This window comes from Clinocottus analis, unplaced genomic scaffold, assembly GCF_023055335.1.
Source record: "Clinocottus analis isolate CAN_PGR_092001 unplaced genomic scaffold, fCliAna1.0.p SCAF_44, whole genome shotgun sequence".
NCBI lineage: Eukaryota > Metazoa > Chordata > Actinopteri > Perciformes > Cottidae > Clinocottus > Clinocottus analis.
The window spans coordinates 449,000-464,074 of NW_027176198.1; the positions used below are offsets into that span (position 1 = coordinate 449,000).

At 49.1% G+C, this 15,075-nt stretch overlaps 1 protein-coding gene across 3 annotated transcripts in view; it reads left to right on the forward strand.

Moving 5' to 3' along the window:
- Window positions 1-1,682: 1,682 nt before the first annotated feature.
- baiap2b (BAR/IMD domain containing adaptor protein 2b) overlaps window positions 1,683-15,075 on the forward strand; it is a 28,840-nt gene continuing 15,447 nt past the window's right edge. For 2 of the 3 annotated variants that reach the window (XM_068599238.1, XM_068599239.1), the window contains exons 1-3: window positions 1,683-1,932; window positions 9,101-9,176; window positions 12,548-12,634. In XM_068599238.1, the coding sequence (XP_068455339.1) occupies window positions 1,858-1,932; window positions 9,101-9,176; window positions 12,548-12,634 (238 nt within the window). In that variant the 5' untranslated portion in view covers window positions 1,683-1,857. The remainder of the gene's footprint in view (window positions 1,933-9,100; window positions 9,177-12,547; window positions 12,635-15,075) is intronic. The other variant, XM_068599241.1, reaches the window with a different exon arrangement.

Genomic DNA, 15,075 nt, shown 5'->3' on the forward strand with positions numbered 1-15,075 from the left:
GTGTGTAGGCGACTGTGTGTGTGAGGGTGTGTGTGCGTGTGCTTGAATGCGTGTGTGTGTGCGTGTGTGTGCGCTGCCCACCCAGATACTTGCCCACCTGACAACACACACACACACACACACACTTATTCATTAAGTCACAGGAGACTGTCCAACTTGTGAAAGGTTTTAAAGAAAGTTAAGGAGTCAAGGAGCTAGGACACTGACCTTCAAACACAACGTCCTCGTCATTTCCTCCTTTCATCAGACAACTGATGTCAAAAAAATCCTTTTTTTAAACATTTTCTTGAGGCCCTGGTCACACAGCACACCTGCATCTAGCTGGTGTGTGTATCTATCTATCTATCTATCTATCTATCTCTCTCTCTCTCTCTCTCTCTCTCTCTCTCTCTCTCTCTCTCTCTCTCTCTCTCTCTCTCTCTCTCTCTCTCTCTCTATATATATATATATATATATATATATATATATATATATATATATATATATATATATATATATATATATATATATATATATATATATATATATATATATATATATATATATATATATATATATATAGTTCTGGGTCCACGTCTGAGCCCTGACTGAGATCATTAACTTCATTCGTGTGATTACACTTCAGATCGTCAGACCACTGAAACATAATGAAAACATTCATTCAGTTACAGAAACTAATTGCAGGCCTGATTGCCCAACAGAGGCAACACATTGATGCTCTGACGGAGGAAACAAACACGGCGGGTTGATTCCCGTCGGCCTTTTCAGGGTTGTTTTAACACTCAGAAGCGTCCAGATGAAGCTGCTCCTCTTCACTGACACATCAGCAGACCCGTGAGGAAGAAGAGAAGAAAGGTGACAGGTCTTCTTCTATTGTCTTCTTCTATTGTCTGCTTCTATTGTCTTCTGCTTTTCCATAAAAAGGGCCTTTATATGTGATGCGTTTACTTGCGTGGGATTCCCTCAACCCACCACACAAGGCTCCGAAATAAAGAGCATGTGTCTCCTTCCCACTCATACGCCACCAGAGTCTCACACACACACACACACACACACACACACACACACACACACACACACACACACACACACACACACACACACACACACACACATACAGCCTCAGACGCCGCAGTTGAACATCAGGATGATATTACAGTGAAGTGACGATGAGGATGAGATGAAGCTGGTCGGCTCCTGGAGGCGGCGCGTGGGCAGCGTGACGCAGCGGAGGGGGCGGGGCTTTAACACGCTGTGCTGTGTTCAGGGACTCCCCGTTAAACACTTGTGTGTGTTTTGTTGTTGGGCGTCAGTTGGGGTTAATTAAAGCCAGAGAAAGGAAGAATAACACATAATTTATGTTGCAATTAAACTGTTAAGAAAACGTGATAAACCAGTTCATTTAAATGTGAGAAGATGTTCCTGTTAAAGGAGCTCAAAACCAGCCTGAATATAGGAAGAGGAGGAAGAGAAGGAGGAGAAGAAGAGGGTATTTCTGTATGTTTTCTGTCTGTGTTGTCTCATTCAAAAACACATATATCTCACATTTCATCCCATAATATCATCTTTAACTCCTAACATGTAAAAGGTTTAACAAGAACTGTCTTTTCGCCAGAGCTCTCGTTTCCCACGGCCCCTGAAGGCAGCCCCGCCCCTCTCCGTGTGAGTCCGCCTCTGCGCCGCGTGCAGCGCCGCGGAGGACTTTCCTATAAAAGCCGGGACCCCGCGGCCCGCCGCGTCCTGTCGCTGCGCGGCTCTGAACCACAACACACAGGAAACATCAACACAACACACAGGAAACCTCACAACACGACACACAGGAAACCTCAACAACACAACACACAGGACCCGCAGTCTATGGTGGTGACTGACGCGCCAACAAGGATGTCCCGGACCGACGAGGTGCACCGCATCACGGAGAATGTCTACAAGGTAAGACGGACTGGTCGCGTCCTCCCGCCGCGGAGGGATACCTGCTGACCCGAGAGAGGTCCGGCCGGTAACGACGCGTTGTGTTCCCGCTCAGAGACTCACGGGCACGAGCAGCGCACTGCGTCCGCGGGGTGAAGGGTCAGCGGGGCGGCACGACGGCAGGAACTGTCCTCTGGTCCTCTGGTCCTCTGGTCCTCTGGTCCTCTGGTCCTGTGGTCCTCTGGTTCTGTCTCTCTGGTTCTGTCTCTCTGGTTCTGTCTCTCTGGTTCTCTTGTTCTCTGGTCCTCTGATTCTGGTTCTGGTCCTCTTGTTCTGTCTCTCTGGTTCTCTTATTCTGTCTCTGGTCCTCTGATTCTGGTTCTGGTTCTCTGGTTCTCTTGTCCTCTGGTTCTCTTGTCCTGTCTCTCTGGTTCTCTTGTCCTGTCTCTCTGGTTCTCTTGTTCTGTCTCTCTGGTTCTCTTATTCTGTCTCTGGTTCTCTTGTTCTATCTCTCTGGTTCTCTTGTTCTATCTCTCTGGTTCTCTTGTTCTATCTCTCTGGTTCTCTTGTTCTATCTCTCTGGTTCTCTTGTTCTGTCTCTCTGGTTCTCTTGTCCTGTCTCTCTGGTCCTCTTGTTCTGTCTCTCTGGTCCTCTTGTTCTGGCTCTCTGGTTCTCTGGTGCTGGCTCTCTGATTATCTGGTTCTCTTGTTCTGGTTCTCAGTAGATGAACACATGTAATGAAGACGTTCTCCTCCAGTCGAGTGGACTTGATAGTTTTCTCTCATGTGGAGTGGAACCAGCCTGTTATGAGCTGCTTCATGTGACTTATTGTAATATAGAGCATGAATATGCTGATGAAGCTGCAGAGGAGACGCTTCAGGGCTTTATTGTTGTTGTTGTTGATAAGCAGGACCTCTGTGTGGTGAACTGTGACTTTGCTTCTGCAAAAACCTCAAAGATCCCAGAACCTCAAATCTGAGGTTCAACAGGTGAAGAAGAAGAAGAAGAAGAAGAAGAAGAAGAAGAAGAAGAAGAGGGCTGCGATGCGATTGAGGCGGTCGGGTCAGTGAGAGGTTAAGCTCACAAGGCGGCGTGTAACTTCAGGGTACCGAGGAATGATGGGAGTCATTTTTCAGATTGTGGTTGAGTTAAAGCTCTGAGGAGGAGGAGGAGGAGGAGGAGGAGGATGTTCATGTTCTGGTACTGCAGCGTATCAGGAGGAAGTTCCTGTATTGAATTAGTGATGAAGTGATTGGCAGCGCTGCAGCCGCGGGGTTTCTCCCTGTCAGCGTCAGCAGAGCGAGGAGAGAAGAGGAGGTTCGCTGCAGTGGTTCTCCCCCCCCCCCCCCCTCATTCAGAACTAACAGGTCTTTATTAATTCATTGCGTGGAGATGAAGCAGCGGTGCAGCTCCCATCATGCATCACTCTCGTCGGCTCAGAGGAGTCGCAGGACGTCGGCGGCGTTCAGGAATCCTGCAGCGTGGAGACGAGGAGCATCGTGACAGGACAGGAAGTCGGTCCTCCACCGACCTCTGCTGAAACGTGTACACTGCATGAAAACACACACGACGCTTCTAAACACAATACACAAGTAAAGACTCCTGTGGTCAGATGCTCGATGCTGATTGGCTGATGCTGGACTCTCACACCGGTCACTGAGCCCTGCTGGTTTTCCTCCACGAGGACTTTCTTGTGAACGTCATCGTGTGCAGAGAGTTTGTGTTCAGGGTTCATTAAATGATCCACACGGCCTCTCCCTTTGGATCCACACGGCGTTGTGTTCCTGCGCTCTGCACGCCGTTTGTTCTATTTGTTGTATTTGTTTTATTTGTTTGTTCTTCTGTCGGCTGCCAGAGAACAAAAACTCAAAACCTACAATGAGGCCTGAAGCTCAGCGCCTGCTGCTGAACGCAATTATTTCTGGGTGGATGACTCACACGGGTCTGGGTGTGTGCGTGTGTGTGTGTGTGTGTGTGGGCAGTGTCTCACGACTGCGCGTGTGTGTGTGTGTGTGTGTGTGTGTTGCCAGTTTGTCAGATGGCACCGTGTCTCCGTGGCGTTGCGTCACATCAGAGAAATGCAACACACTGAGGGTTCAGCGCCGGGTGTCAGAGGAGAGCGTCCCTGTGGATTGGGTTTGTTGAGGGTCTCTCGTTAGCTCTCGTTAGCTCTCGTTAGCTCTCGTTAGCTCTCGTTAGCTCGCGGGGCGTGGCTTCATCTGTGTCCTCAGGTTGTTGTGGCTGCTGAACAAACACCATCTGCGTGTTTACTGTTTACTCGGCCGAGCCTGTAATCCCACCAGCGCTGCGTTGGCTGTGACGGGCTGCTGGGGGGCGGGGCTTATCCCTCAGCTGGTCGGGTGACGGACAGGTCGTGCTTTCTTTGTTTTCTCCTCGTCCTCCAGCTCCTGGAACATTCTGTGAGCCGTCAATGAAGAAACTGCAATTGCGCGAAGTTGGCTAGCTCAGTGGGCTAAAATACAAAGCTGACGGCTTATTGATCATCAACAGTGTTGATTATTAGTTCATTGATACAATCATGACATCTTTTATTAAATAACTTTTTATTGATAGTGTGGTGCTTTTCACCAATATTTACATAATGTGATTCTTGACAAATTAGTTCACAGATTGACATTTAACTGCAGACTCGGCCTAAAGGGGAAGCCCCGCCTCCAGACTCGGCCTAAAAGGGAAGCCCCGCCTCCAGACAGGATTAGGAGCTGGCGTTCTCACGACTCTTAACGCGTGAAGATAATATCCGTTGTGACTTCAGGCTGAAGACGAGCCGCTCCTCAGAGGGGGTTTGAAGCGTCATCTCACCGCTGAAGCTCCCGGTGCGCCCTCGAACCGCCGAGTCTTTGCACGGGGAAATATAAACTCAATGTTTTATTTATTTATTTATTTAACATCCTCATTGAACCCACGCTCTGAACACGCTGTGTTCCTGTGAGCTCATGCACGTCGCGTGATGGTCTAAGATGATGATGATGATGATGGTCCTCTTGGCTCACACGGTGGAGACTCCCTCCCTCTTGTAACATCCTCACAGAGTCAGCGTTTCTGTATGAGCCCAACGTGAAGTGAATAAAGATGGCAGCCCTGTCATGGAGGGATGGAGGGATGGAGGATGGAGGGATGGAGGATGGAGGATAGAGGTTGGAGGATAGAGGATGGAGGATGGAGGATGGAGGATGGAGGATGCAGGGGGGATTCCAGCACGTCCATATATGGGCGGAGGAAGTGCCCCCTCCTTCCTGTCTCCTGCTGAAGCTGCATCACCGTGGAGTACGAGACGCCGGCTCTGCCCGCAGATAAGAGCTCGCCTGAAAGGGAAATTGGCCACACACACACACACACACACACACACACACACACACACACACACACACACACACACGGTGACGGGTCACCTTGATTTGCCAAACACATTCCAGTGCAGCATGCGCTCTCACCGTTTCCAGGGCGACCATCTAGAGTAAATGGCCTTTCCTGTGTGTGTGTGTGTGTGTGTGTGTGTGTGTGTGTGTGTGTGTGTGTGTGTGTGTGTGTGTGTGTGTGTGTAATCTCAGTAACCTTCACATCCCGACCCGTTCTCACACATTTGAGCAGCGGGGAACAAACAGACTGAAGCTGAGGACTGATCACAGCTCCAGCTTTTACTTTAAACTTCTCCCTCTCTGGGTTGCCAGGTCTCTCTCTGGGTTGCCAGGTCTCTCTCTGGGTTGCCAGGTCTCTCTCTGGGTTGCCAGGTCTCTCTCTGGGTTGCCAGGTCTCTCTCTGGGTTGCCAGGTCTCTGTCGGGTCATAATGGCGTCACACGGCTCTGCTCGCAGTAATTTACGCCCCAACATGATATGAACCTGCTGCTGTTTGTGAGGCTCTGACACTCACACACACAGTCACACAGACACAGACACAGACACACACACACACACACACACACAGTCACTCTCGGTGCTTCCAGGTGATCAGATGTTGAAGAGGAGCTTGTTTGTTTTCTTCTTTGTGAGGATAAATAGTCATTTTGACAGTTGCTATCAGTCAAGTTCTCATTTCTCTCCTTGAATGAAACAATAAATAAATAAATAAATAAATAAATATATATATATATATATATATATATATATATATATATATATATATATATATATATATATATATATATATATATATATTTTCTTCCTTATTTAAAGTTAGGACCAAAAAAAAAAGACTTGCCATGTAGTTTTTTTTTTCGTTGCCTTTTGTTTGTGGACACAATTTATTTATTTTTTTATCCTAATTTTATTTTTGTCCTAATTTTTTATTTTTATTTTTTTAGTCCTAATTTCTTTTTTGTCAGAAATGGGCTTCCATATGTTTTAGTCTTAATCACATCAAACATTTTGATCTCGTCTGAGATTAATTTGATCAGTGACACCGACGCTGCTAATGGATCGATGAAAACTCATCATCATCATCATCATCATCATCATCATCGTCGTCGTCAGCTGGACTCGCACTGAGCTCAGAGCGCTGCAGCGTGATCACAGTGTCGTTATGGAGGTTTATTATTTCAGCTAATTAAACCAGAAGCGTCGTTTTGCTCTGTAAATAAATCCACTCGGCGTCTAACGAGCTCGTTCCTCCAGAGGAACGCTGAGCGGCCTCCGGCCCGACGCCAGCCGGAGGATTATTCCAGTTTGCTGGAGCTTTTCCTCCTGGTGGTCGACTCCGTGAAGACCAGCGGCTCAGAGGAGAAGTTCATTCATTGTTATGTTTTGTGTAACAATGAAAGGAGGATCTGTGAGCTTGGACTATGGACGGAGCCGGGCTGGCCGCTTGATTCCAGTAGTTATGCTAAGCTACGCTAATCTCCTGCTGGCTCCAGCTTCCTGCTGAGCGGGCATGAGGAAGTGATGATCCTCTTCTCACGCGAACGCTCTGCATGGTGAACAGCTCATATGAAGATATATGAAACTATATATGAAGATTTATGAAGCTATATATGAAGATTTATGAAACTATGAAGATAAGGACTCTGGTCTTTCCCTCCACCTCACTCCATAGTGATGGAGGAGTTTAGCACTGGAGGTATTGGACCACCGGTGCATCGTAGGCTGTTGTGTTGGACAGGGGGATGGAAGGATGGAAGATGGAGAAGAGAGGATGGAGGACCGGGCCGCTCTCCATCTCCTGTGTTCTCTCTTTTGCTCCGGCCAGATCTCTGCTGGAGTGTTTCCACCGTCGGGTTTGTTCAGCGGCCGACGGCTTCATGTGACGGAGAAGAACCGGGACACACATCTCTCTCTCTCTCTCCATCCCGCCATCTCTCTCTCTCTCCAGCTCTCTCTCTCTCTCTCCATCCCTCCATCTCTCTCTCTCCCTCCCCCCTGTGTCGTTCTGTCCTACTTCCTGTTGTGGATCAGGTTGTGTGTCCCTCGTAGCGAGCAGCCAGGAAGAACATGTCCGTCATCCTCAAATGTCTCCTTGTGTCCTTGTGTCCTTGTCTCCTTGTCCCCTCCCTCCTCACGCTCGTCCTCCTGTCCTCTCTGACTTGAGCGCTCCTCTGGTCCTGACGTGTGACCCTGAACGTCTCCTGAACGTCTCTCTGCTTTCAAAGTTTCCAAACAGTCAGAGAGAGAGCGGCTGGTAAAATAAAGTTTTCTGCAAACTGAAGTTAAGGGCAGCTTGGACTGAGGAGGCGGCTGAGTCACTGCTGACACCACGAGAACCAGCTCATCCTGTCACCGGCTCATCCTGTCACCGGCTCATCCTGTCACCGGCTCATCCTGTCACCAGCTCATCCTGTCACCAGCTCATCCTGTCACCAGCTCATCCTGTCACCACTAGCGAGGACTCGACACTGAGGCTTCATGAGTATCTGTTAACGTTTTAGTCGAGGAAACCCGATTCTCTTTGAAGGAGTTCATACAGTCATGGAAAACCTGGAAAAGTCTTTGAAGAAAACTAAAACCCCCAAAAGTCCTGTAAATGTGTTATATTCATGTGACTTTCATTTAGTTTAAATAATGAATCTGCTTTTAAAAGAAAGAGGCTCAACATATCAGCAGCATACATACAGGCATCTATATAACTGTTTATTCTTTTAATCAAACTATTGTCTCTCATTCATTTGAGTCATTTAAGGTTTACTGTATGCTTTGAATCCTCATTGTTAGTTTAAATACTACATTTTATCACTTTGTACTGTTTACACACACATTTCACACAATGTTTGCTCATGGACATTTGGTTAAAAGTCCTGGAAATGTTTTTGAAAGTCCTGGAAATGTACTTGAGGTCCTGAAAATGTTTTTTTAAGTCCTGGAAATGTTTTTGAAAGTATGGACATTTGGTTGAAAGGTCATGGAAAACCTGGAAAATCATGGAAATTGGGATAAAAGTCCTTGAAATGTGGTCAAACGTCCTGGAAATGTGTTTTGGAAGTCCTTGAAATGTTTTTAAAAGTCCTTGAATTTTTTTTAAAGGCCCTTGAAATGTTTTTAAAAGTCCTTGAAATGTTTTCAAAAGTCCTTGAAATGTTTTTGGAAGTATGGACATTTGGTTGAAAGGTCATGGAAAACCTGGAAAAGTAATGGAAGTTGGGTTAAAAGTCATGGAAATGTGGTTTCATGACTCTTCACATTTTAAATTCCTGGTCCTTGTGCTTCTCTGCGGCTCTTCATCCTTCTTGACCTCGTCGACCTTGTTGACCTCGTCATGAGCAGCTTCACCAGGACGTCGCTGGTTCTCGCCTGCAGCGTCGCAGCGTCGGTGACATCACTGACCTCCGGTCGCGCGGCGGGTTTCAGTTGGATGTCACCTGGAGAGGAGCGGGGGGGAGAAAGAAATAGGTTTTATTTATAAAAGAATTCAATTAGCGAGCGCAGCGCGAGTCCAGAGAGACAGAGGGAGGCCGCGATGCGTTCAGGTGCCGCTGGGCCAAAGGAGAGTCGCCGGCCAAAAGCAGGTAGGAGAGGAGGAGAGAGGAGGAGAGAGGAGGCGCCGTCAAACCTCCAGCCCTCGAGCTGAACCTCCTCCTGGTTGGCTGTGTGTGCGTGTGTGTGTGTGTGTGTGTGTGTGTGTTAGAGAGTGAGAGAGAGAGAGTGTGTGTGTTCATGCCCCAGTAAAGACTGGCGCTCCGTCCCGGCGGCTCGTCTGGTGTCGTTCCCGCTGTACTAACCGGCGTCTCTCTCTCCTGCAGTCCATCATGGAGCAGTTCAACCCCTGCCTGAGGAACTTCATCGCCATGGGGAAGAGCTACGAGAAGGCGCTGACCAGTGAGTACCTCGCCACGCCCGCTTCCTCCATCTCCATCTCCATCTCCATCCCCGTCTCCATCTCCATCTCCATCCCGTCTCCGTCTCCATCCTCATTCCTCCGTCTGTCCGTCCATCAGAGGGCCAGCAGAGGCGCTGCGTTCAGGAGCTTCAGTCGTGGTGGACTCAGTTGCGCCAGAAGCTTTGGTAGAACCGGGTCTTTGTGGCGTTAACGTCCTCGCACTGTGGCGTCCTCTGGTTGTCCCTCTGTGATGTCATCCTCCTCCTCTTCCTCCTCCTCAGAAACCGGTCCATCGATCCTACATGTGCGCCTCCGTTGTGCGTCCGTTGTCATTTTGCTTTTCGTGGCTTGCACAGGGTTTGCTGTGTGTGTGTGTGTGTGTGTGTGTGTGTGTGTGGCTCAAGGTTAAAGTCGAGCGTCTTGAGCGGCGGCTAAGTGGAGCGTCAGCCAATGGGAAGTAGGACAGGAGGAGTTCCCCACGGGAAGCAGGAAACCAGAACGAGCCGAGAACCAGGACACAAAGAAAAGGTTGAGACGTATTCAGAAAGATGAGAACCTGGAGAACCTGGAGAACCTGGAGAGGGAGCTGCAGTTCATGCTCTGTAAAGAATAAAAAAGGTTAAAAAAGGTCAAGCTTTAAAAATAAAGGACGAAAACCGGAAATTAACGAAAATTTAGCAGTAAAATCTGATATTTTACAGTATAAAAAAGCCGCTACATGAATGTTTATGTAATTTAAGAAGTGGAAATACTTCATGAATAATAATACAGTATATTTTCTGTAATATTGTATATTATTAGTGTAATACTTAAATTAACAGTCATTATTTTTTTCCGTAAAATTAGTTTTTTTTTACAGTGTGGACTTTGATAAAACAGCCTTGATGTAAACTCGTGTTTCTTGCAGCGGGGCTCCTCTGTCTGATGAAAGAGGCTAAAAATAACCTGCGACTCCCCGAGCGAGGGATTACTCTTCATCAGAGTTCAGAGAGAGAGAAAAGAGAGAGAGAGAGAAAAGAGAGAGAGAGTCCGGTTCTCTGGAGGTGGAACCGTGAAGACGTCTCGTTGCGTTCGGTCAGGACGAGGTTTCGGGGACGTGGAGCTCAGCCGGTTTTTCAGCCTTTTATTAGAAATCTTAATTGCAGCACTGAGGCATGCTGGGAAATAGTGGAGGAGGCGGAGAGAGCAGCGAGATGGTCTCACTGCGTTTGTGAGAGGAAGAGGAGCTCAGAAGACTTCTCGTTACTGCGTTACCTTCGTCAGCGAGAGATTTATTTATTACATTTCAATCAGCGGCTAGTGCTAACATTGCTAGCTGCTAACGTTAGCTTCTTACTCTGATTTGTGTTCAAATCTTAAGTTATCCTGATGAGCAGAAGGTGTCGTGTCATGAACGCTTGTTTCACTCCAAATATTTTCAGATATCTTTGGGGAAATGGAACAATCCCATTGGTTGTTTGCGGCGGGAACTAGCGCAGCGCTAGCTTCCTGTTGGCTAACGACCGCCTCCCGCCTGCAGCGCTGTGCGGTCGCTCACGTTGCATCAGAACTGTTCAACGTCTGTTTCTTTGTTTTTGTTCCAAGTGAAAAATGATGAAGTATTTAATGAACATCAGCATCAAACTGTCATTTAATCATTTAAAATTCACTGTTTGAAGTTGTTTTGACCTGCAAAGCTTCACATTGCTGCTCGGAGAGAGAGAGAGAGGGAGAGAGAGAGAGGGAGAGAGAGAGAGGGAGAGAGAGAGAGGGAGAGGGAGAGAGGGAGAGAGAGAGAGGGAGAGGGAGAGGGAGAGGGAGAGAGAGAGGGAGAGGGAGGGAGAGAGAGAGGGAGGGAGAGGGAGAAGTGAATCTCAGCTGAGGTCCACTTCCTCTTGTTTGTGTTTCATTCACACCGACACACTGCGCTTCATATCGCTGCTCAGATGCTCTCTGCAGGCACAGCCCTCCTCTTCCACCTTCCTCCTCCTCCTCTCCCACCTTCTTCCTCCTCTTCCACCTTCCTCCTCCTCTTCTCTCACCTTCCTCCTCCGCTGTCACTTTTTAAGCTGACAGACGATCAAAGCTAATCCCGCCTGCAGCTGTCTGAGCCTCCTGTCCGTCCTCTTATATTCCACCTCAGAGCCAGTAAAAAAAGGCCTTTTGTCTCGTCTCTCTCGTCATAGTTTGCTCCTCCAGAGTTTAGAGAGAGTCTCCGCTGGTTCACGGTCGAGATGAAGAAGCAGAAGCAGTACGAGAGCAGCCAGAGTCGTGCGGACTCCTCAGTAGATTTCCATCGTTTTCCACGTGGATGATAACTCTTGTGATCCCTCAGGAGGTTCTGCAGCAACATGGCGGCCGCATGTGTCTCCGGCTGCACTCGTGTCCTCCATCCTCGTCTCAGTCGGCTGCTTTAATTCGCTGCTGGACGCCATCTTGTCGCGGCTCCTTCGGGCCTGACTCCCCGCGGCGTCGTGTCCTTCCTCCATCGCGTCGCTCGTCTTCTTTTAAAAGTGAAAGTGCTGCGACGGCGCTGCTGTAGAACGTTGTCGCTCAGCGATCCCTGAAGTGCGAGTTGCTGATGTTCTGCATCGGCTTCATGAGCATCCTGATGAACGCAGGGTCGTGGGACGCTGTTCAGGGATTTTAAAGATTCATCCAAATGACATAAAAACACCCTCGTAGTGGCGTCCGGCCTCGTAGATGGTTTTGATTTTTCTGCTGACGCGTCGGTTTTGAGCTGCGGGGGCGTTTGCTGCAGTCTGGGTTTTATTCCATCTCGTCAGGACTGAATCTCTCAATGCTTCAGATCCACAACTCAAACATCTGTAGGAACAATGACCTGTTGCCTCCACCTGTTGCCCCCACCTGTTGCCCCCACCTGTTGCCTCCACCTGTTGCCCCCACCTGTTGCCCCCACCTGTTGCCTCCACCTGTTGCCTCCACCTGTTGCCTCCACCTGGCTCTAGACACATCTGAGACGTTGCGTCGTGTTTGTTCATCCAGCGCTCGGTAACACTCGGTGGTGTGTAGGGAAGTTACTCTGCCTCTATGTGAACCCGTGACATCGTCCCGGGTGCGTTGCACGTCGTGGTGAAGAGGTCGTTGGTTCGGATCCGTTTGCGTGGCGAGGCACCGACATGGCTCCACTCTTCTGTCTCGTTGGGGCGCCCTGATCCTTTTAAAAGGTTTGGCTCCAGTCGCTTGAGCTGAAGACACAGTTGTGCTTGAGGTCAGTGTGTCTATCTCTGTGTCCTGTAGTCGCCTCCATAGAGCTTTTTCTTTTCCTGCCTGGTCTCCATTTTCCGCCTGTCGCTCTTTATCCCGACCTCTCCGGGCGACGCCCTCCGCTCTGCCCGCGGTCTGACGCCCACTGCTTCCATGTTTCCAGGTGTCACATATGCTGCAAAGGGCTACTTCGACGCTCTGGTGCGGATGGGCGAGATGGCCAGCGAGAGTCAAGGCTCTAAGGATCTCGGTGAGTCCTCGTAGTGGCTGTAGCGCCCCCTGGTGGGGTGGAGGGTTTTCTTTTTGCACAAGCAGATGGTAAAGTGGGGGGTGTGGCTCGTGCTGTTGACCGACCTGGAACCGGACACACACACTCGCACATGGACATATATATGTGTGTATGTGTGTAAAAGGTGGTTAAAAGACTGTGAATCCTAAAATCTGAGCTTCAATCTGCATTTCACTGCCATTGGGAGTGAAGTGATGCTTTAATCATGCAATCAAGAACATTCTGGCGACTCGAGAGGGATGAAGTCTGCATGTTTGTCTCAGCATGCCCGGTTGTTTAATCTCTTGTTTCCTCACACATTCAGGGAGAAAGTAAAAAGGCTCTCCGTCGCTTGTGTGTTGTACGCACCGCCACGAGCGAACGCCACACAACAAAAATGGTGTCTGGTATTTCACGTCTGCGGGACGCGGCGCTCGGCTCTGGTTCTGCTCGTCGTCTGATCCGGAGCGATGGCGTTGCGTAGGCGGGAGTTAAAGAGTTAAAGGCCGTCTGGCACGACGCCGTCATAGTTGTTGACCCCCTCGCACGGCGGGGTCGTGTGACGGGTCTGGATCGCGGCTCCTGATTGGTTCTTTCGCCCCGATGGGGATCCAGATAGCGGCGTGAGCTGGAGGGATGAGGGGACGTCCGAGTGAGCAGGATGTAAAAGCTGCATTCATTATTCATGGAGAGACCTTTGTGGATTCTCCCTCTTTCCTTCTCGCCTCATCAGTTCATGTCCCCTCATGCGCCTCCTGACACTCTGATGTTGAACAGTGAAACTATGAATGAATGATGGTTCAGAGGACGTCTGCTTCCTGCGTTCGTCCTGCGGCTTCAATGAACCCGTGACGCTTCTGAAACCTTAAATTAATAAAATCCACCCGAGAGTAACGTTTAAAAACCTCCATATCTCTGAAAGTGTACGACGTTAGGAAGTAAACTAACTTTGTTCTTTGACCGTTTAAACACAGTTTACATGTAAAAACTGCAAGAGGCGAGTCGTAAGCTGCTGCTGCCTGTTGGTGGTTGTTCCTGCTGTGGCCAGCTAGCGCTGCTGCTAGCTCCCCGCTTGCTAGCTAGCGGGGAGCTAGCAGCAGCGCTAGCTGGCTACAGCGTAGACAACCACCGGCGGCAGTAGCAACTTAAAACCCGACTTTTCCGGCATGTTTTTCTGCGTCACGATGACTGCACTCAATAACAAGGTGCAGCAAACTTTTGCCTCGGTGAGCAAACGTAGAATATCCCATCATGCATCAGCACACCCCCCCGTTTCCATCAGCTGTGGTGCGTTTCATGCTTCCTGTCGTTTTTTGACGTCTCCTGTCTGCATGCGTCTCCGTGTTCCTGTCTCTCTCCTCAGCGCTGACTCAGCACATCTCTGCTCGGCCGAAGGGTCGAGCTTCTTATTTATAACCAGGTTATTGTGCATTATATTTACCAGAAAGGTGGGAGTATGTATCAGAGAGGATCATTCTGATACATACTACAACCTTCCTGAAAGGTAGTACTATCTACCAGAATGGTGGTACTATGTACTAGAAAGGTGGTAATATGTACTAGAAAGGTGGTAGTATGTACTAGAAAGGTGGTAGTATGTATCATGAAAGGTGGTAGTATGTATCATGAAGGTGGTAGTATGTATCATGAAAGGTGGTAGTATGTACTAGAAAGGTGGTACTATGTATCATGAAGGTGGTACTATGTATCATGAAGGTGGTACTATGTATCATGAAGGTGGTGGTATGTATCATGAAGGTGGTGGTATGTATCATGAAGGTGGTGCTATGACACTTTTAGATATAAAACATGTAAAGAAGCCAGTCTCCCCCAGAGGAGGGCGGCTGTTAGAGCTCAGCACTCGAGGTCCTCTCAGTAGAACGAGCTCACTGTGACGGTTTCATCAGGACGCCGGCGACAGAAAGATGACAAGTTGTTTTCTCCAAAATAAACTCTCTCCTCTGGAGACTCTTTGTTTACGCAGAGCGCCTCCTCTTCACGGAGGAGGAGGCGACGCCTCGCTCCTGTTTTCATTCTCGCTTCGCGCCACGCTGTCGGCGTCTGAGCGGCGTCCTCCCACCCGTCCGCTCCTCTTCATCCTCACTCGTCCTCTTCATCACCACTACGCGCTCTGTGGGCGCGCAGGCAGCCCCGGAGGACACGCCGACGCTGCACACGCCGCTAAAAATAGATGAAACGGAACGCCTCGAGGAGGAGGAGGAGGAGGAAGAGGAGGAGGAGGAGGAGGAGGAGGGGATGCTCGAGCCGCAGCCCAAAAATGGCGTGTCGGTGATGTCAGTGTGGATGCCATCATCGCTGCTCCGTTTGCTTGGTACGGCCGCGGCGGTGAGGAGGAAGCTCCTGCAGTTCCGGTTCCCTCTCTGCCCATATAAGGGCTTCCTGCAGGCAGATGCAGATCTGCT